At 39.8% G+C, this 21,624-nt stretch overlaps 1 protein-coding gene across 3 annotated transcripts in view; it reads left to right on the top strand.

Moving 5' to 3' along the window:
- Positions 1-21,624, top strand: part of ZDHHC2 (zinc finger DHHC-type palmitoyltransferase 2) — a 57,277-nt gene that overhangs the window by 12,262 nt on the left and 23,391 nt on the right. For 2 of the 3 annotated variants that reach the window (XR_004315424.1, XM_032468661.1), the window contains exons 2-3: positions 14,827-14,853; positions 15,965-16,059. Coding sequence is in view for 2 of the 3 variants with exons in the window: in XM_032468661.1 (XP_032324552.1) it covers positions 14,827-14,853; positions 15,965-16,059 (122 nt within the window). In the remaining variant the exon portion in view is untranslated. Of the gene's footprint in view, positions 1-10,488; positions 10,588-14,826; positions 14,854-15,964; positions 16,060-21,624 lie in introns of all 3 variants that reach the window. The other variant, XM_032468663.1, reaches the window with a different exon arrangement.

Raw genomic sequence — 21,624 nt, forward strand, 5'->3', positions numbered from 1 at the left:
GCTGACAGTCTGAGACAGATACATGTATGAAGTTAATATCCCAGAATTTCCAGGACCCTTGAAGTCTTTGGATTTTACACTCACAATTTCATCTATTTCCCGTTGACTGGAAAAGGCCAAGGAGGCATGGAATTGGTCATTTTGCAGGGGCATTCTTCAGAATCTCAGACACTGAGAATCTGGGAAGATTCATGAATGAGCCACTTCAGTAGAAGTGCCTAGCTAGACATCTACAGCTCGACAGAGCTTTGTTTTTCTCTACTCACCACTTCTGAGCTTGCTTGCTTCAAAGTATTAAGCAACAGAAACCCTTCATTGTGGAAATTACCAGAGATGGTAAAGAAAACTTCAGCTACTGATGAATATTACTTTAATGTGTGGTTTGAGAGTAGTCTCTGAAGCAGGTTTTTTTTTAAATTTTTTATTGTGGTAAAATATACATAATATAAAATTTTACCATTTTACCCATTTACCATTTTAACTGTGCATGTGGAGTGGCATTAAGTGCAGTCACCTTGCTGTGCAGCCACCATCACCATCCATCTCCAGCACTTTCTTATCTTCCCCAAGGGACACTCTGTCCCCATTTAGCAATAACTCCCCATTCTCCCCGATCCCCAGCCCCTGGCACCCACCATTCTGCTTTCTGTTTCTATGACTTCTACTATTCCAGGTGCATCATACAATTGGATCATGTATTTGTCTCTTTATGTTTGTTTATTTCACTTAAGCGTATGTCTTCAGGGTTCATCCATGTTGTAGCATGTGTCAGAATTTCATTTCTTTTTAATAATCTGTAATATTCTGTTGTATTATATACCACATTTTGTTTATCTGTTCATTGGTTGGTAAACATTTTGGTTGTTTCCTTCCACCTTTTGGCTATTGTGTATAATGCTGCTGTGAACATTGGTGTGCAAATACCAGTTCAAGTCCCTGATTTCAGTCCTTTGGGTACATAGCCAGAAGTGGAATTGTTGGATTATATGGTAATTTTGTGTTTAATTTTTTGAGAGCCGCCATACTGTTTTCCTGGAGCAGGTAATTTCGGATGGACCTGTGATTCCAGAGAAGCCTAGATGTGCCCTTGGAAACATAACTAAATCTGAGGTCTCTGGACGGGTCTGTGACGTCGGTGTCAATGTCACCACAGCAGGTTTTAACCACCTTGCCCTTTCATGGTGCAGCAGGAAAGCTGGTGGTCAGGGAGTTGCAAGTAATCCCATCTTGCCCGTACAGCAGCCTTCTTTCCTGGGGACCGTGTACCTCGTGAGAACACTGGCCATCACGTATGGCCAAGGCAGAAATGTTGAGAGCTGCTCGCCTACTGCGCTTAGTGTAAAATTCAGTAACTGTTTTGGGGGAACCAGAGCACTAACACTAACTGGTAGACATAATATCTTTTTAAAGAGCCACATGTTAGCAGGTGGTGCATTCACTGGGTAAACATGAGCCGGTGGGGAGAAGAGGCAGACACGTACCTGTTTCTGTGGATGTGTCAGTAACCCACGGTATTAACCGTGAGCCAGATCCTTACCCACAGCACAGGGCGTGAGCACGATTCGTGAATGAATAGAACGGTATTTGTTTTGCCTGCAGGTCTAGGGTAAGTGACTGGTGGTGTTAGGAACAGAAAAGAAAGATCAATACATACCATTTGAGGAGAGTTTCCGGCAGGAAAGCTGAGATGTAGCTCACACACTGAGCAGAGGAGGAGACTCAGTCCAGGTATTGATGACTGTCTTCCTCGTTCTGTCCACCGTCTCGTAGAGCTTCCCACTGGTGTTGATGAATACATCTCATGTATAATTAGGTGGAATTTGTATCCTGTTGCGCTGCTGTACTGTGTCTTACCGCGGTGGTGGTGCAGATCTTTCCTCTGGGACCTGCCGGTTTAGGATTATGTCAAACTTGCTTTCGCTGCAACTGAGTGTACGTACTGTCACTGCAATTACTGTCAGGCAGGCTGTGCTGGTGCCGTTGTGAGTGCCATATGGGCCAAGGACGTGATGGCTGCAAGTAAGAGGAAAAATGCATGCTGTAATTCAGGCTGAGATCAAAGGAAGATTGTGTGTCTAAGAAGTTTACTTCGTGAACATATGACAGTGAAGAGAAAATACCGCTTCCCAGTGACCCAGTACTGAAGGGTGAGGCAGTGAATAGTTTGATACCCTTGCATGTTTTAAAAAGTATTGTGACCCAGTGCTCTACTGCAATAATTACTGCTGATGCTAATGTTGTTTTAAATCTCTTAATTCATCCCTTCGAGTGTGCCACTGTAAATTCTATTCTGACGAGCACCGTAAACACAAAGGCTGGAATTATAGCTTTGTACAGTTCCTTTCTCTGGAATACTTCTACGGTAACAGAAGTGTCAAATAATTTACATGAACTTAGAAATATTGGTTTAATTTTTAAATGTGTTGTAGGTGCTCTGTTATCAGTACTCTGATCAAATAGTACTCAACATGTGGCAGCTAACCCTGGGAGATAGTCTTAGAAGGTTGTCTGTTTCCATGGAGAAGCAAACAAGAAGCGTTCATTTTTCTACTTAATAAATCAGAAATCTGATGTTTGGTAGTGAAAAAAAAATTCTCTCAGCATTATCATCTCTGTTATAATTCATTATCATCTCTGTTGCAATTCTGAGTATACCAAGTAATAAGAAATTGATCTAATGACATTAAATAATGCACTACAAAAATTATTTCCACCTGATTTTATGTATGTATTTTTAAATGCTAATGTAACCAGAATACAAGTTAGATTTTTGCTTGCTACCAATAAATAAATACATACCTATATAGGAAAGTGGTTACACTGGGCAAATCAATAATCATTAAGGCCCTTCCAATTCTGAAATTTGGGTCTGACTAACTAGGGAGATGTTTTCAGGACCTAAAGTCCCAACTTGACCTTCCCCCTGAGAGTAGACTACCATTATTGGGGAACCAGGTAGAACTTTGCTGAAGGTGTAGTGTCCAGCACCAACCTGCATGGTTCAGAGAAGTCAGTCATGCCTCGCAGGGCCAACCCAAAGAAGGGCTTCTGGAACTGGAAAGGAAGGAGATCGGAGTTGAGAAATCTGTGCATTGGAGGAACTTCAGTTGTAGCCATGTGTGGAAGTGGGAGGACCCATGCTATTCTATCTAACAGGGTAAATAAACTCACCGGCACTGAAATCCACATACCTTGTTGGCACTGAGAATCTCTTCCATTTTAATTTGAGACAGAGGGATTATGGGAATCCATGGAGAAAGTTTTGACATGAGGACACCAAGAGCAAGGGACCAGCCCTGAGATCTGATTCCTTATCTAACAGCACTGCTCAGTACAGTCAGTGAGTCAGGAACTGCCTCTCTCTTTGCCAAGGGGAAAGTGGCAGTGAGTGTTTTCAGAGCCACAGTCATGAGACAGAGTCTTCATTCTCCTTTTAAAACTGATGAATCAGAAGACCTTCACGTGCCTAATGATTAAGCACAAATGTGCAGTGACTGTGTTCCCAGCCTTCAGTTTGGCTACCTTAGAGTTTACAGTGTCAGTTTCTTAGAGTAGAGCTTCTTAGATATTTAGAGCAATGATTTGGTCAAGTTGCTGAAGAATGTTGAGAGAGAGAGATGAACTTCTAACTTGAAAAGTTAGAATTACAAATTACCATTCCAAGACAGATGTACGTTCCATCTCTCCTCTGCTAGTAGGGGATAAGCCATAGGAGTGTTTCTGGGGAGTTCTGACCTCAGGGTGATCTTTCCCTCTGGTGCAGAGAAGGGAGGTCGGGAAGCCCCTGCACATCTCCCAGTCTTCTCCCCTGTATCACCATCTCACTCTTGTCCTAGGAACACAGAGCTCTCTCCCTGCCCCAGCTCTTGAATTGAGAGCTCAGGAAGGCTCGGCTCTAAGTACTAAAACATGACCAAATACTTGAATTATGTGTGTCCAGGGTTTGTAAAACGATCTGTTTCCAGGTTATGTTTAAGTTGGTTGGCGGAGGATGGGTGACAGAAGAGGACATCTTAAACCCTGATCTCCAGAGCATCCCTAGTGAGAAGTAGCAGGTAGTGGCCCAGGTGGTAAAAACAGACAGGCAAGGATGTGGGAGCAGCTGGAGGAGACAAGCTGCCCAGGACGAAGGAGCCCAGAGGGGATCTGCGGATCCTGGGAGGCCGGGTGGAATCCTTGAAAGAGTTTTGGAGTCAGAGTTAATATTTAGATCCTACCTTCATAGGTTATGACTGAATGACATTAGAAAAGTTATTTTACTTCTGTGAGACTGTCTTCCCAACTTTTAAGATTATGATAATAATGCCTTTTTTACAGATTATTGTAAAATTTAAATGAGGTAAGCATTGGAGAGAACAGCACGATTCCTGGCCTGGAGTAAATGTAGAAGAAAATGCTCCCTTCCTTCTGTTTATTCTCCCCCATTGCCCAGGCCCAGCCCCTCACCAGCCCTCTGATGCCCTCTCCTCCCCAGCCAGCCTTCGCCCTGCTCCATCCACAGGCTTATTTCAGAGAGTGTCGCGGGCTGAATCGTGTCTTCCCCAAAATTCATAGGTTGAAGTCTTAACCTGCAGGAGTGGAGAATTTGAAGGTAAGGCCTTTAAAGAGGTAATTAAGTTAAAATGAATTCATTAGGGTGAACCCTCATCCAGTATGACTCATGTCCTTACAAGAAGGGGAAATTTGAATATAGAGATATACAGAGAGAAAACCATGGGAAGACACAGGGAAAAGATGGTCGTCTGCAAGCTAAAGAGAGAGGCCTCAGGGGAAACCAGAACCAGCCCTGCCGACACCTCGATCTCAGACTCGTATCCCCCAGGACGTGAGAAGCCACCCAGTCTGTGGCCCTTTCCCAAACCGACTAACTCAGGGGTCATCGCTGAAGACTGAGGGGTGGGGGTGGGTCTGCTCTCGCAGCCTCTTGTTCCCTGTGATGAAAGGGAGGTGAGTCTGAATGTTGCAAACGCAAAAAGGCTTCCCTTGACACAGTAGCTGGTTTTTGTAATATTATTAATTTGCAATTTTGTAATATTCTTTCAGGTACATTAAGCATTAGAAAGGCTTTTGAGGGCTGATACAGAGGCCTGACCCCCAGGTAACACATGACTGGCATCACCTTTTGGATCATAACCTATTCTGAAGTGAGAGACTTTCCGTGTCTTGATTTATAGTCTGACACTGTGGTTTGTTTTTGTCTTTGATGTTGCATTGTGGTGTTCCTCAGGAGAAGGTGTCATGGTGGTTTAATCATTTCTAACATACAAGATACCCAGTTTAGATCACTGTAGTTGGTTAGATATGAATTCTGGGGTACAAGTAGGGGGAATGTATCAGACCACCTGGGAAATCCTATTTCTCCCCAAATCACACAGCTCCCCTGCTCCTCACATTGAGACTCTGGTGCATGCCATGCCGGCTCAGTGCCTGGACAGGCCGTGGGAGGTGGGTGGGGGGCTGAAGAAAGAGCCTCTGGAAGGAGTAGGGAAAGAAAATGTAGTTTTAAAATTCACTGGTTTAGTGTTTTCTCATTATGTTAATTTGCCCACATTGTAATCCACCTGTTGATTCACACTCAGAAAGGTGTTCCAGCAATTTATTCCCAACCACCTGGCATTTCATTCTCCAAAGAAACTATAGCTCTACCGTAAGTTTAAGATGCAGGGTCTGCTTCTTTCTCCAGATTGTTTAAAAAACTGTTAACTCTGAAGCTTGGGGAACTCCTACTCTTAACATTTCACTGTTTAGCAATGTATTTATGCTCCATATTCAGCTGACATTTACTGAGCCCCTAGTATGTGCCAGGTTGTATTCTAGGCGCTTTTACTTGCATTACCGAGTTCATTCCCCCAAACAGCCCAATGAGATGAATATTGAGACAAGACTGAGAGAGGATAAGTAACCCGGCTGAGAAAACATCCCACGGGGCAGAGCCAGGATGCAGACCTCAGTGAGGGTCATGGAGGGGAAACAAATAAAAACAATTACAGCTTGTGCTAAGTGCTCAGAGAGAAAGCGTGTTGTGATCAGGACTGTAGGGGCAGACTAGACAGCGGGCCTTGTCTACGGCCATACCACCCTGAACGCACCCGATCTCGTCTGATCGCGGAAGCTAAGCAGGGTCGGGCCTGGTTAGTACTTAGATGGGAGACAGCGGGCCTCTGTGAGAGCTGACGTGTAATTGAAGCTGAAGGATAAACAGGGGTGAGCCGGGAGTGGCGCCAGGTGAAGGGGGTAAGGACACTAAGGTTTAGTGTGTTCTGGGAACAGCCGGAAGGTCAGCCTGTGTGCAGCTTCGTGAGCAGGAGGATGAGTGGTGAGACGCGATCTTGGAGAGGTGGGGAGGAGCCTGATCATGTTCCAGCACTGCGGCTTGAGTGAGGAGATTGGACTTAAGTTCATTGCAGAGCCATGGAAGGGTTTTAAGTGAGATGACATCATCGGTTTACATTGTTAAAGAGATCATGGTTTTCTTATTACAAAATATGTTCAAGGAACCGTATGGGGATCCGATGCAATGGGAAGTGTAGATTGCCTGGCCTGTGTTCGTGGTTGGGGCTGTTAGGAAGGCGAGGTCTGGCTTTTAGGTACCTGAGAGCCCACATTGGAAACCACATGTTGAGGGTCCAAGTGATGTGAAGCCTTACCCTTACTCTTTGTTTCTGTTCTGAAACTTTTACCTGTCCTTGACAAAAGAGTTCCTACAAACTCACCAATAAATTTATTTGTAGACTATTTTTTGCCCTAGGTTTTTCAAAGTCAATGATTTTTTTCAAAATACTTGAAAGTAGGACTGAGGGTAATTTTAGAGTTGGAGGACCCATCAAGATAAAGTACAAATTTTTGTTGAAACAATAGAATCAAAGCACAGATCAGCTGAATATCATGATCAAGTTCACACTTACTGGGAGGATTGGAGTCTGAGTCTTCTACCACACAGTTAAATGCAAGGGCAGAGGATCTAGAGAGGGGACGGTGTTGGCATGTTTAAGAAGCAAGACAGCCCAGAGTGGCTTAAGCCCCGTGCACAAGAGGGGAAGTGGCATGAGATGAGGTTAGCGAGGAAGGCAGGAACTTCTGCTGTCGGTAAAATTACAGTGCATGTGAGGATCACCAATGAAAACACAGTTGATAAAGACTTAAAAATGTAAGTAAATCTGTAGTAAAGAAAATAAATTCAAAAACATTTATTAGGAAGAAAAGGATGCCGTTGAATTGCAACTGGAAATACCGTGTAAATAATATGTTTTTCTTGGGTCTGTCATTAAAATGATGTGGCACCGTGTCACTGGTATTCATGGGACTGACTTGATGTGTCTCTCCTACCACCCAAATTCTGATCTCCAATACATTACAAGTGAACTAGAGCTTCTTGGAAAGTAGCTGAAAGGACAAAGGATCCTGCTTCCAGGGGGTTTTCTCTGGCCAGTTTCATCAAAGAATTCACTGTCGGTTCAACAAAGCATCTCAAAAACAGCCTAATTAATTCTGCTGGTATAACTCAAGCACCAAGAATTAGCAGTAGGGGGGTTGTTGGTGACCTTGACAGCAGTGATGCCAGTGGCATGTTGAGGCTGCAGACGCAGGTAGTGTTTGGTGGAGGAAGTAACAAGAAATTAGAAGGGAGAGGCAGTGCATTTGGATGACTGTTAAAATAAGTTTTCCTGTGAAAGGGCCAGGAAAATGGGATGGCAGCTAGAGATCTGAGGTCAGAGGAGCAGTGTTGTTAGTACAGGGGATAGTGAAGCTTATTTGTAGTACTACTCCTGTTTTTGTCTTGAGTTTCAGAATCTGATCTGCTTCTGTTCCTTAATTGAGAATGTTTTAATGTTTCAGTGTCCTTGTTTTTTCAGTTAGCTTTAACTTCTAACTAAAATGGTCCCATAAACTCTTAAGCTTTTTGAATAGAAGAATGGAGTCTTATTTACTATTTTATCCTCAACAGTGCAAGTATGGTATAGTCAGTGAATGTGTTTCAAAAAAAAAGAGTTAAAAATAAGCAGAAAAAAAAGAGCTTGTCTGTAAAGTTATCCTTAAGATTTATTCATTGGAACGGATTCTTTATTTTTGGTATTCTTCGTTATCAGGCTGAGTATATGGGGCTAAGATGTGTCTGTGTCAGATGAACCTGGAAATAGCCTAGTGGATTTATAGAGAAAAGATACTGAGTGTATGCAATAAAAGTAAATTATTCCTCCAAAACAGGGAGTTTGAGTTTCAAGGTAAGAAAAAGAAAATTCAGATTAAGAAAAAGATAAAAATAAATAGATGAATAAATTCATCACATATACATTTGTGATGAAAATACCCCAAAACCAAATTGTTCTAAGAGCAATTATGTAAGTGTTCTTTGCTAATTTAAGGGGGGAAAGTACATTTTAAAAAAATAATCTACTATGAAGGCGTATTTTAGCATCTGAAGGTTTGGATTTTGGATGCACTTAGAACTAAAATTTGAACTAAATTCAAGTTACTGACAGTGTAACAGTGGTGGGCTCCAGCTTATCAAGATATCGTTATATAGATACCATTATACCTTGTATAGATACCATTTTTGACAGCATACTCTCAATTGTATAATCGCTTAAAACAAAATTTTAAAAAAATCAGTTGGTAAAATGCAGAACTGGGATGATCTTTGAGATGAACCTTTGCTTTTAATCAAGATCGAATTTAAATCAATTTAGACTAAATCAGGTCTAATATTTTTAGAGCTCTTTAGAGAACAGGGTTGGTAGCACCCTTAGGCTGTCATGTTAAGTGTGTATATAAAGTTAATTTGGATAGAATTATTTGCAGTCAAGTTTTTAGAGTATGACAGAGGATTTTATTATTGTTTTCCCTCTAGCAGATACATAAAGTTAACTTATGTAGTTACTTTGCTAGATGTAATTCTAACTTATTAATTTATAGTAATAAACCTGGCTTAAGAACTGATGCAAAAGATCAACACATATCCTTCTTAGAAGAATATTTCCAGAGTAAAAATGAATTATAATTCAAAGTATGATGATATTTTGTGTGTCATCCGGGCCAGGCTGTGGTGGCCAGTTGTCTAGCTGTTGCTGTGAAGACATTTTTTAGATATGATTAATGTTTAAATCAGTGGACTTTGGGTAAGGCAGGTTACCTTTTATAATGTGGGTGGGCCTCATCCAATCAGTTGAAGGCATTAAGAACAAAGACTTAGGTCCCCTGGAGAAGCAGTTCTGCCCCTAGACTGCCTTTAAACCTAAGGCTGCAACATTAACTCTTCCCTGGCTCTCCAGCTTGCCAGTCTGCTCTGAGATTTCTGACTGGCCATGTGTGCCCATCCTTAAAATTCATTCTCTCTCCTGTCCCTCCTTTTCCCTCCTTCCTGCTCTTTCTCCCTCTCCCTTTCCCTCTCATATATATATGTAGATACATACACACGCACACGCGCACACACACGCACACGCCCATTGATTCTGTTTCTCTGGAGAATTCGGACAAGTCACAGGGGTTGAAAAGCTTTCTCTACAGAGGACTAGACAGTAACAGTCCAGGCTCTGCCAGACATTCTCTCTGTCCCACCTACCCCCCTGCCGTGGTAGCGCAGAAGTAGCCGTGTAAGTGAGTGGATGTGTCTGTTTCCAGTAAACTTTATTTACAGAAACAGGCGGCTGGCTGCCTTTGGACTGAGGACTGTCGTTTACTGACCCCTGGATTAAATGACTTTTTGATAATTCATGCGAAAGAGATAAGTGAGGTATACGTTTTTAAGGATGAATACTCAAGCTAGATTTGGAAGAAGCAGCAGTTTGTCCTCCTTTTGTATATTAAGGGTTTCTACTTTGGCTGACAGACTCCTCAGCTTTGGTTTTACCTATTTTATTTTTACACAGTTTCTTAAGTCAGTACTACAGCAAAAGTATCACTCAGCAGCTCTAAGCTGATGCCTGCCCAATCAGCCTTTTCTCTGATGCCCCATTCTGCTTCTTCAAGAAGTGATTAATGAGGGAGGAGGGGGTTAGGCAGAAAGGGCAGCCAGAAAACAGAACTGGCCCCTCAAATGACCAGCCTTGCAGTATCTTGATGGTTCCACATTCCATGGTGTAATTCTTAAAAGCCTTTTTGCTCTGGCGCAGCCTCGGTAACACTTGTAATAATTTGTCATTCCCACACTCTCTCTTCCAACACACCATCAGTGCCAAGAAGGTATTCCTTTTTGTCTCATTGTATTGCAGTTAATCAGGGAAGTGTTATAAGTTCTGCAGGTATATTGGAAAGTTAGACATCTCTAAAGCAAAATATTATCATTGTAGGCTATGGAACTGGAAAGAAATTAGGCTAATCCAAGATGAAATTAGGCAAATAAATTTTCGAAATGAAAATCAAATTGTGACCCACAGTGTTACTATTGTACATATTTAGGTGGTCACTAGATGTACGAAATGTTTTATTGTGATAGTAACAGTGCTCTTATTCTCAAGAGCAAATTGCGCCTAACTTCTTTGCCACATCAAGGATGAAGTTTTAGTCTCCTCCTCGCCCTGTGTTAAGGATGAGCACCGCCACGTTTGTTTATGCTGTCCAGTTTCTGGAATGACCCATCTGCATAAAGAGGTGAGATACCGAAGATACTAAGTTATTTCTCACCTTTCCTTTTTCACTTGTTAAAGTCTATTTTCAGCCAAAATTTTGCATCAATTTCTTTCAGCAGTCTGTACAAATACTACTTTCCTCTTTGTAATTTTTCTTCGTTGTGGGTCCCCTTTCCTATATGTTACATATTACAGTTAGTTATTAGCAAAATCAAATACTATGAATTGTTTGTACACTGGGGGGCTTACTGTGTGCCGGGCACTGTGATACCCACGTTACCTACGTCATTACCTGTTTTAATTCCGCAGCAGCGCTGATGGCACTGCTGCTGTTGGTGTTCCACTCACGTGGTGACGGACTGCTTGTGTGGAGTGACTTGTGTAAGCCCCCAGGCAGCCGAGCTGGAATGGAGCTTTGCCGGTCTTTATCCAGAGCATTTGCTCTTTAGCACCATTATGCTTAGTAAGATTCGCTTTCATTTTGACAAACTGAACTAGTGAAAAGTAAAATGAAGAGCCAAAACCTGGTGGGAAAGACCCTAGGAACGTATAAAAGTTTTCTGTCTTCATTCAAAGTTGCCTGAGGCCCAGTTGAAGCTAGTATATATCTTCTTCAGCTTTTCCTTTTTAAAGGGTCGTGAACACTTGATCTTCCGTCTCTCCTTCCTTATTTATATAATGAGGTTCTGCCTTCATTTCTGGGCACCTGTGCGAGCAGGTGAGTACAGGTAAGATTACTTTTGGTTTTCTAAATTGCTAGTGGAGTGTCCGCAGCGTGCTAACGTGACAGGTGAAAGAAACAACTTCTTTCTTGAATTGTTTGAGCCTACAAAAGAAAGAATTAACATTTCTCATAGGTCTGCTTTGGGGTTCCTCTTCAATGTGATTCAAATGAATGGTATTTTCTTCTGTTTGCCTTAATCGCTTTTTTATTCAGTAAACATTTATGGGGCAGATGTTCTATGCTACTTGCTGTGCTTTAATGAGGAACTAATTTTAATAAGATCCAGCAGAGCCTAAAGTCATAATATTTTTGTCACATGCATAAAACTAAGACTGAAAATTAACTAATGTGCTACTCATTGTGGCTTGGAGTAGAGGTCATCTGCCTCCATTTTCTTTTAATAAAAAATAGAAATAATTACTAATTTACCTCAAAAGCTGGTTTTTAGAAAATATGATAGTTGGTTATTAAAGATTTGAAATTTCTGTATGTGTGCAGTTGAAGAATAAGTATCACCATAATTTTTAAATTGACCAAACTGTGAAATTCTGTGAAATAATAAAATACCACTGGGTAAAACTCAAAATTCACACTAAAGCCCAATAGTTACTTTTGGAAGATCTGTCAATAAAAAATGATTGGTATTGCTATTTAATTCTCATGTTTGTGTAAATAATTAAATTACATTTGACCTACCCTCTTGTTTTCCCCAAAATGAGTCTGTATTTTCCATATACTATCTTTGTATACATACATATATTGAAACATATGTGGCAAAATCACAGCCTTTTCTCAAACACTTATGAACAAAAATACTTGCATTTGCAAATAACGTTGTATTCTATGTGTTTTTATAATGAGAAAGGAAACATTGAAATTGACAACTCTTTTGCTAAATGGAAAACTGTGAAGTGATCATTGACCTACTAACCAGGCAAACATGGTTGAAAGAACATTCGTTTCCTCAATATCGTAAAGCAAAATCAAGTATAGTCCATGTGTCTCTTAACAAAAGAGGTCAGTGTGAAGGTTTTGATATTGCTGTTTAATCGGGGATAAATCATAAGATTTTGCTAATATTTACTAAGTCATTTGGAAGTAGTTATACATGACGTTATTTACATACGTAACAAATATGGGATTACTTCCCAGAATATATAAAAGCCTCTCAGTAAATAAAAAAGAATAGGGAAGTGGTAATTCAAGTAGAAGAGATAGGGAAAACCATTTTATTTTTAATAAATCTTACTTCCTTTCTTTGTTTTACGAGGGGGAGGTAATTAGATTTATTTATTTATTTATATTTGGAGGAGGTACTGGGGGTGGAACCCAGGAACTTGTGCATGCTAAGCATGTGCTCTCCCACTTGAGCTATACCTTCCCCCCGGTAAAACTTATTTTTCTTAACTTCACTAGTAATCAGGGAAATGAATTCGAAAACAATGATTTTTATTTTGGCCTAGAATGTTGACAAAAACTGAAGGCATGTTATGTTTATAGGAAATTGGATAGGGTCAGAATTTTTGTGGGTGTGTAATTGATACAGCCTTTTTAGAATTTCACATTTTACTCTATAAATGTTATCTGAATTGTTTACCATGAGCATGCATCCAGGAGTAACTTGTTTAATTGGAAAAAAGAGATAGAAGATCTGTGAATTTTGAAGTACATTAAGAGAAACACAAGCTGTGAAGGGCAGAAATAGCTATTCAGAAGGTGTCTTTGAATGCATATCCAGCCAAAAGAGTAATGGTCCAGGTCAAAAATATTATCACCTCATACGAACTGTACTTCTTTTTTTAAATGTCACTTTGTTTTACTGTTTTCAGTTCTGACAGCTAGAGTCATGGGTTAGCAAATACATTTTCTTTAAAATGGCAGCATCTCTGAAATGGTCATTAAGGGTCATTCCTACATAAATGCACAAATGGAATCAAATTACTTTTGCATTTCCTTAGATTAGCTGGAGGATGGGAGATTTGATCCAAGGAAGAACTGTAGTCAGTTTTGGAGCACTTTGAAGACAGGGAAGTCAGTGCCTAAGGAGAAATGCATGAAGGATGTGGTGCGGTCAGATGTGAAAGACAACTTAACTAGGGTCCTTCCTCTGCCCTCACGTGAACCACTTCAGGATCCTGTGAGAAAGTGCACTGGGACTTTCTAGCCTCTGATTGACAAGCACACTTGCGGAACAGGCCAGGTGTAAGTAACGATCATCTGTGTCTGCCTGACCTGTGCTGGAGATCAGAAATGTTGAAGGAAATTGAGAGACCAGGAAATACTTAAAGGAGCCACATCAAGGTTGATGAGAAATCTGGAAATCATCTGTTATTTGGGCTAAAAGAGAACATTTAAGGGGGATGCAATAACTTTAACTATATGAAGGTCTGCCGTTTAGATCTCTGCCGTTTAGATCTTCTGTTTATTGCTACAGATTGGAAGCCCAGATACCATAGGTAGAAGCCACAAAGAGGCTCATTGCAGCACAAGCTAATCTTACAATCATTCTTCAAGCAATCCAATACGGGGATGGGCTGCCCTCCAAAACCGTGGCTCCTGCTGGCTCTAGAAATGGCTAAACTGACTGGCTTTTAGTAGCTTTCTTGGGAAAGAGGTTGGTTGGATCAGGTAATCTTAAAAGTCTCTCACACTGTTACCCTCTGATACCAGTGCTTCTTAAGGCAATGAAATTATATTCCAGGACGAAGGCCTGGAATACCGTACCCCTTTCACTAGCCAAATAGGAACAAAAAATACATAAATAAAGTCAAATCTTCCCTTGCTACAGCTAAGATAGTCCAAAACTCCCCAAAGACTTCAGTACAAATTGAGGAAGACCAAAGGGGAAACAAAACAAGCAGGCAACACAGAAGTAAGAAAACTGCCTGGGTTACTAGGTGGGGTGTCTTGTCCCAGCTTGTTGGAGCTCTGTGGTCCCTGCCCGAATCCACCTGCCAGCTTGGGATATTTACAGCAGCCCCTCAGGGATGGCAGTTTCTCAGGAACGTGGCCTGGGCCCCTCATTGTACAGTAGGGAGCGGTCAGTCATTGGCAGTAAGCATTGGTACTTTTAGAAATACGAGAAGGGAAGTGTGCACTGTGGACACAACATTTTTTCCCTTCTGGAGAGTGAACTTGGTGGTTGCCAACTTGTATAGAGCAATAAATGTCTCTGGAAACGTGATGAGCTGGAGAACGCTGCTTTTATCCGAGCTCTGTAGTTGAAAGGAAAACCGAGAAACTGATTAATATTAGGAGTAAGACCTACGAGGGCCACGCTGGACAGGTCTGGTTTTCGGCGTGGGAGCCAGGGCTGCAGTACCAGCAGGGGCGTGGCTGAAGCAGCCTCCAGTCTTCCCTCCCCCCGCCTCCCCCTCCTTGCTGGCCTCTCTTCTAATCCAAGTAGAACAGATATGTAAAGAATGTTGGTTTGAAAAGGAGCCAGATTAAACTGCTCAAGTGCCTGTGTCTCTGTCAGGCCCTCTGTTTGCCATCAGCTTCGCATAACCTATCTCTTTTTTCTGTTTATTTCTATAGTATCCATGGAAAACATTGGAGAACAAGGTAAGATATTATTGCTTTAAATATAAAACTTCAAAAAAAATAGCTTGAAAAACCAAACAGCATTCATTGGTTGGAGTTAATCAGTTATACTTTGAGGATGTTTGGGTCAAGATGGGGTTAAAGACATCTCATTCTCCTAGTCTCCAGGCTGAATTCTCTCAGACACTTGGCAGGGAGCTCCACCCTGAAGTGGCAGTCACTGTGCCAAAGACTCCTGTGGTTTCGAGAAACAGGAAAATCAACAACTCAGAGTATTATCCCATACCTGAGTCACCTGTGTAATTCATGAAATACCATTGGCTCCAGTCATCTCACACTGATTTAAGTGCCTTATTAGATAATTGAATGTTTCACTGATTCTATGAGTATCACCATTTTTGAAAAAGTTAAAAATTGCTTTTAAAATTACCAAACATGCTATATTTTAAACTAACATATTTTGTTCAACTGTATCTGACTGAATTAAGTTATATGTTAATGTATCTGACTGAATTAAGTTATATGTTAATGTATTATCCAGAATTAATTGTTATCATTCTACACGAAGTTAATGTTAGTTTTGCAAAGTACTTCAAGATTAAAACATCACACAAAGTGTGTTTATGTACATAATCTAAAAAAAAGTATTCAGAATGCTTTTCTTAACAGTTGTCCCATGTGATAACTAAGAAACTTGGACTCCTCTAGGAAGAAATCTCTTTGTTCACATGGTCTCTGTTTAAATGTTTTGTCACTGAAACAATTAGTGCCACCTGATTGGACTCAGGCTGAACAAAATAAGCAGACAGCTTCTCAAGTAGGAACTGCTTTCGCTATTCTTTGTTAGTGAAGCACAGTTCTTAAAGCCTGAGTGTTTTACCATTTCTTTAACACTGTGTTTATGATTTAAAGTTGCATACATAACTGCCTTATTTTTACAATCTGGGAGAGGTCCTTATGGCCATTTTGCCAATAGATGGGCCTGTTTACAGATGAGAGGATTCTAATCATGGGGTATTAATTAAATAATTAACTTATTTTGTTATTTTAGAACAAGCACATCTTTTGTGAATACCCTGGTTTTAGTTATGTGTTTGCATTTACAGTGATAATTATGTTTCTCTCATTTTAGTTGTGTGCCTGATTGCTTATCATCTACTTTTCGCAATGTTTGTCTGGTCATATTGGAAAACTATCTTTACGTTACCAATGAATCCTTCAAAAGAAGTAAGTTAAAATATTAGTATAGTTATCTCCTAAAGATGGAAATCTGTAATACTGATGTCTGAAGTGTATTTTGTCTTTTTATTAATGTTGCAAACTTATTAAGTGTAATGATTTTTCTTATATTAATGTGTTAGTTGAATACTTGAATTTTCATTTGGTAAATAGTATTTTTGCACTGAGTGAATATTATGTTTCTAGAATCAAATCTGTTATGTGTTCCATTTGTACTTTAGAGTCAGGATGGATGGATGGATAGATATGATAGAGCTGAAGGCAGACATGTTTCTATTATAATTATCATACTAATGGTGCATTATTTGGCTGTCAGCCACCAGAAACAACAACAAAATAACAATGTAACTAATCTCTACTTTCAAAATCTGTAGCTAGTCTACAGCTGCCCAGGTACCCAGGCTCCTATCCTGTTGCTCTGACATGTGTAGCCTCCATCCCCAACATTTCCTCTTGGCCTAAAATAGCTGCTCTAGTCCAGCCATCACATCTGCATTCCAGCCAGCAGGCCAGAGAAGGTAGAAAAGAAGAGTAGAAGTAAATGTCCTTCTCTTTAAGGACGCTAGTAGAAATTGCTGATACCATTTCCACTTACGTTTAGAACTTAGTTATATGGCCATATTTACTTGCACAGAAGGCTGGAAATTTAGTCTTTATTCTCAATGGCCATGTTAACCATATTAACTAAGTGAGAAGAAGGACAGAGTGGATACTAGGGGACAACTAGCAATCTCAGCTACACAAGGTTTTTCAATAGAGTTAAATGGCCAAAGTTGCATTTTGAAAAGATCATTCTTGCTAACTTTGTTCCTAGGTCATTCAGTCCTGGTTAAATGTTTTTGAGCAAAGGACTGTGTCTTACTCATTTTTGTATCCTTGGCACTTAGTCCACGTTGTTGAATAGAAATTCTTTGCTTCAGTAATAATAGTGTGGTTTTAATAAGTTAGCTTAAAAAAAAAGTCTAGGCATCACTGTAAATTGTCTACTGAAGTAATCTGTTTGAAATGCAGCTGTGGTCAAAAAGGCCAATGAATATTCTATATGAACTGGGAAAGGATATTAAAAACAAAACCACAGATATTTGGACAGAATTAATGGCATGTATGGCCTCAAATGTGTTAGAAATAGCCTTTTTTTCTTCTATTTTTTTTTCTATGTTCTTTTCCTCCCTCCTACCATGTTTGCTTATTTCTTATCATCTTTCTTACCCCTATCCTGGCCCTAGTTGCAGGTTTGAAGGAAAATGCTGACTTTTATCGTAGGCGATCTCAATATTCTCTGGTGATTTACCTATGACCTCTACGTGGACCATTCTCAAATCTATTTCAAGCTCCGACCTCTCCCACCCATTTCAAACTTAGATATCTCCCTGCCAAACACAGCTCTTTCCTTCATCATTCCACTGACATCACAGATATTACACCTCAAAAACAGAAGTCACCACCCTCTCCTTCCCCAAACCATGACTCATCTGCTTCTTATACTGCTTCATACCACTGCCAACCACACTGTCATTCAAGCCAGAAGCTTGGCAGCCTTGCCCCTCCCGAAATACCCAAATCCTGGAATGTTTCCACCTCCTAGTTGTTCTTTTTCAGTCACAGCCCTTTTCCTTTATCATTGCCCTAATTCAGAGAGCCTCAGTCATCTCTTTTGCCTGAGACATTGCAGTCTTCTCCATGGCGTCACTCTTTACCATCTTGCCTGCGTTCCCTTCCGAGAACCCTGTAAACATTCATCCTTCATCCTAAGCTGAAGTTTAACACTTTCATTCTCCTGCTTGTGTCTATTCAGTGAGTCCATGCATCCCACAGGGGATTTTGTGTTTTTGTTGTTGTTGTTGTTGTTGTTGTTGTTGTTGTTGTTGTTGTTGTTATTGTTTTGAGCAGAGAAAGATTTATTGCTGGGCTGAGCAAGGAGAATACATGGCTCATGCCCAAAAACGTCCAAACTCCATGAAGGGTTTCAGCTGAGCATTTTTAAAGTTCTGCTGAAGGAGGGGCATCCCAGGATACATGATCAGCTGTGCACAATTCTGATTGGTGGATGGTGCACAACCCTTGGGCACCAGAAGATCTGGGGGCCATGTCAAGTAGCTGATTCCTTCCATTCCCTATAAACCTTTCCTTGCTGTTACTTTTCTCTGTCACCTATCGTTCTGTAACTCATCCCAGAGTCCTCTTCCATTCTGTCCCTAGGCGGTAGGCTCTACAACAGCATGAACTTCATCTGTTTCACTCACTAATTCATCACCAGTACCTAGAGCAGTGTCTGACCCTTCAAAGGTATCCAGTAAATGTTTGTTACATGGTTGAAAGTAGAGACATTAAGTGTGTAGATACAGGTTTGTATTTATAGCTTTGGTAGAAAGTTGAGGTGGCTTCTGACTTCTCCCTAAAATTCTATGTGAGATCATCAACTAAGAATGATGGGGAAGGTAGGTTGACTGAGATTTGGGAGAGGAGAGAAGGCTTGAAAGTGTAGTCGGGAGAGGGGAAAAAATGAAAAGATACAAAAATGCAGAAGAAGTAACATAGTGTTGAGGGAGTAGTTGAGATTGATGACAGTGAGTTTACAGTTGTACCAAGCTTTGTTGGGTGATTTTTGAACAGAAGACATATACCTTATTCAGTTCATGTAACCGTGGGAGATAGGTGTTTATTTATTACCATGTTACAGATGGAGCAGTAGGCTTGAACGTGAGCCCATTATCCTAAGGCATCGAGTGCTTGTATGTGACAGAGCTGACTTTCAAACCGAAATCCTTTTGACCATCGAGGCTGCACTCTTTTTTTTTTTTTAACATTTTTTATTGATTTATAATCATTTTACAATGTTGTGTCAAATTCCAGTGTTCAGCACAATTTTTCAGTCATTCATGGACGTATACACACTCACTTGTCACATTTTTTTCTCTGTGAGTTATCATAACATTTTGTGTATATTTCCCTGTGCTATACAGTGTAATCTTGTTTATCTATTCTACAATTTTGAAATCCCAGTCTATCCCTTCCCACCCTCCACCCCCCTGGTAACCACAAGTCTGTATTCTCTGTCTGTGAGTCTATTTCTGTCCTGTATTTACGCTTTGTTTTTGTTTGTTTGTTTTTGTTTTTGTTTTTTAGATTCCACATATGAGCGATCTCATATGGTATTTTTCTTTCTCTTTCTGGCTTACTTCACTTAGAATGACCTTCTCCAGGAGCATCCATGTTGCTGCAAATGGCATTATGTTGTCGGTTTTTATGGCTGAGTAGTATTCCATTGTATAAATACACCACATCTTCTTTATCCAGTCACCTGTTGATGGACATTTAGGCTGTTTCCATGTTTTGGCTATTGTAAATAGTGCTGCTATGAACATTGGGGTGCGGGTGTCATCCTGAAGTAGATTTCCTTGTGGATACAAGCCCAGGAGTGGGATTCCTGGGTCATATGGTAAGTCTATTCCTAGTCTTTTGAGGAATCTCCACACTGTTTTCCATAGTGGCTGCACCAAACTGCATTCCCACCAGCAGTGTAGGAGGGTTCCCCTTTCTCCACAGCCTCTCCAGCATTTGTCATTTGTGGATTTTTGAATCATGGCCATTCTGACTGGTGTGAGGTGATACTTCATTGTAGTTTTGATTTGCATTTCTCTGATAATTAGTGATATTGAGCATTTTTTTCATGTGCTTTTTGATCATTTGTATGTCTTCCTTGGAGAATTGCTTGTTTAGGTCTTCTGCCCATTTTTGGATTGGGTTGTTTATTTTTTTCTTATTGAGTCATATGAGCTGCTTATATATTCTGGAAATCAAACCTTTGTCGGTTTCACTTGCAAAAATTTTCTCCCATTCTGTAGGTTTTCTTCTTGTTTTACTTCTGGTTTCCTTTGCTGTGCAGAAGCTTGTAAGTTTCATTAGGTCGAGGCTGCACTCTTGTCACTGCTCCATGCTCTGCTATGAAGAGTAGACACCACACAGTGTGCCCAGGACATCAACTGGAACATGGAGAAAAAAAATAGCAAAACTTCTATTTATATGTTATTCTTTTATGTTTTTCCTTTTTCAGAAGTTTCGTATATAAAGTCCATAATATATTAGCTAGTAAGAGTACATGTATAAATAAATATGCATATATTGGCAGTGCAGTCTCAAACTATTTTTTATTGATGGGGTACATGATCAAGAGAGTTTGGAGACCATTGTCATGAAAGAAGAAGCCCTTGCTTGCTGGTTAAAAATCTGGGGTTATTCCATTAATAAAGTGCAAACTCTTGGGCTAATCTCCTAACTGATCAGCAGCCAGAGACCCTGCATTTTTAAAATGAGGGTCCTGGACTATTCTGACAGCTAGGTGCTCTTAGGTGCTTAAAATCCTTGAAAAACAGGACTAAATAAGTAGAAGGATAGATAATATAAGAAAATAATGTTAATATTTTCTTGTCACCATTGAGAGAATATAATTTTTCAATTCATGAAGTTTTCTCCCAATATGAAAGTAATAACAACCATACTAAATTATATTTTGAAAATGAAGAGTAGGCAAAAAGAAAAAGAAAAGAAATCTCCCCACTCTAATTCAGCCAGTTTACATTCTGAATTTCTGTTTTTCCTAGTTGTACTCAGAGTGCACATGTTCTTTTTTTTTTTTTCATGTAATAGTTCTTCATTGGTTTATTAAATCATTTAAAATAACAGCATAATGTTCTTATCAAAACACTGGGATTTTAGACTGATCGCAGCTTTTCATATTATAAATAATGTTGTTAACATGTTTGTATATGGAGCTTTACCTTTATTTTGAGTTATTTCCTTATAAATTCACAGAGGTAGAATTACTAGATGAAGAAAATGTAAGTCATTTGCCAGATTGCTTCCCAAAAGGACTGTAGCAGTTCCCAAGGCCACTGCTTTCATCAGAACCCTGGCACTGCATGTTGTTACTAAGAAAACTGTTGCCAGCTTAATAGGCAAAAAATTTATATGTTTTAATTTTGTTTCCTGTTTGTTACTAAATTTTAGTTTTTTCCAATTTGTACATCTTTTAAAAATTATACTCTCCTTTAATCTGAAGACTACACTTGATCCCAGATCTTGATTTCTAATATCATTCTCTAATAAAAAGAAGACTTGGTTGAAGTATAACTGAAACACTATGAAATTAATTAATAGTGAGCAAATGCTGTGAACTTTTAATAGGAGGAACACTTAATGTGGACAATACATTTACTCAAGTATCTTTCAGAAACTCTTAGGGAGCCTAACTGCAACATATCTACTAGTTGAATGCATGTAAATTTGATATGCTGATTTAGAATAATTCATATTATGTAAAATGTCTACTTAGAGAAAATTTCTTTTTATTTACTTTACTTTAATGGGTCTGAAATTTTCAAATTAAAACATCATGCATTAGGGAATATTATGGTAACAAAAATTACTTACATTTGAAAGCTGGAGATTTGTTTCTGTTTTTAAAATAACCTCAGCAGAATTGTCAACCTCTAAACAGATTTTTAATTTTTATTTCTCTGAAGATAAAGATTTAGACTCAAATATCATGACCTT

The sequence above is a fragment of the Camelus ferus genome, chromosome 26, assembly GCF_009834535.1.
Source record: "Camelus ferus isolate YT-003-E chromosome 26, BCGSAC_Cfer_1.0, whole genome shotgun sequence".
NCBI lineage: Eukaryota > Metazoa > Chordata > Mammalia > Artiodactyla > Camelidae > Camelus > Camelus ferus.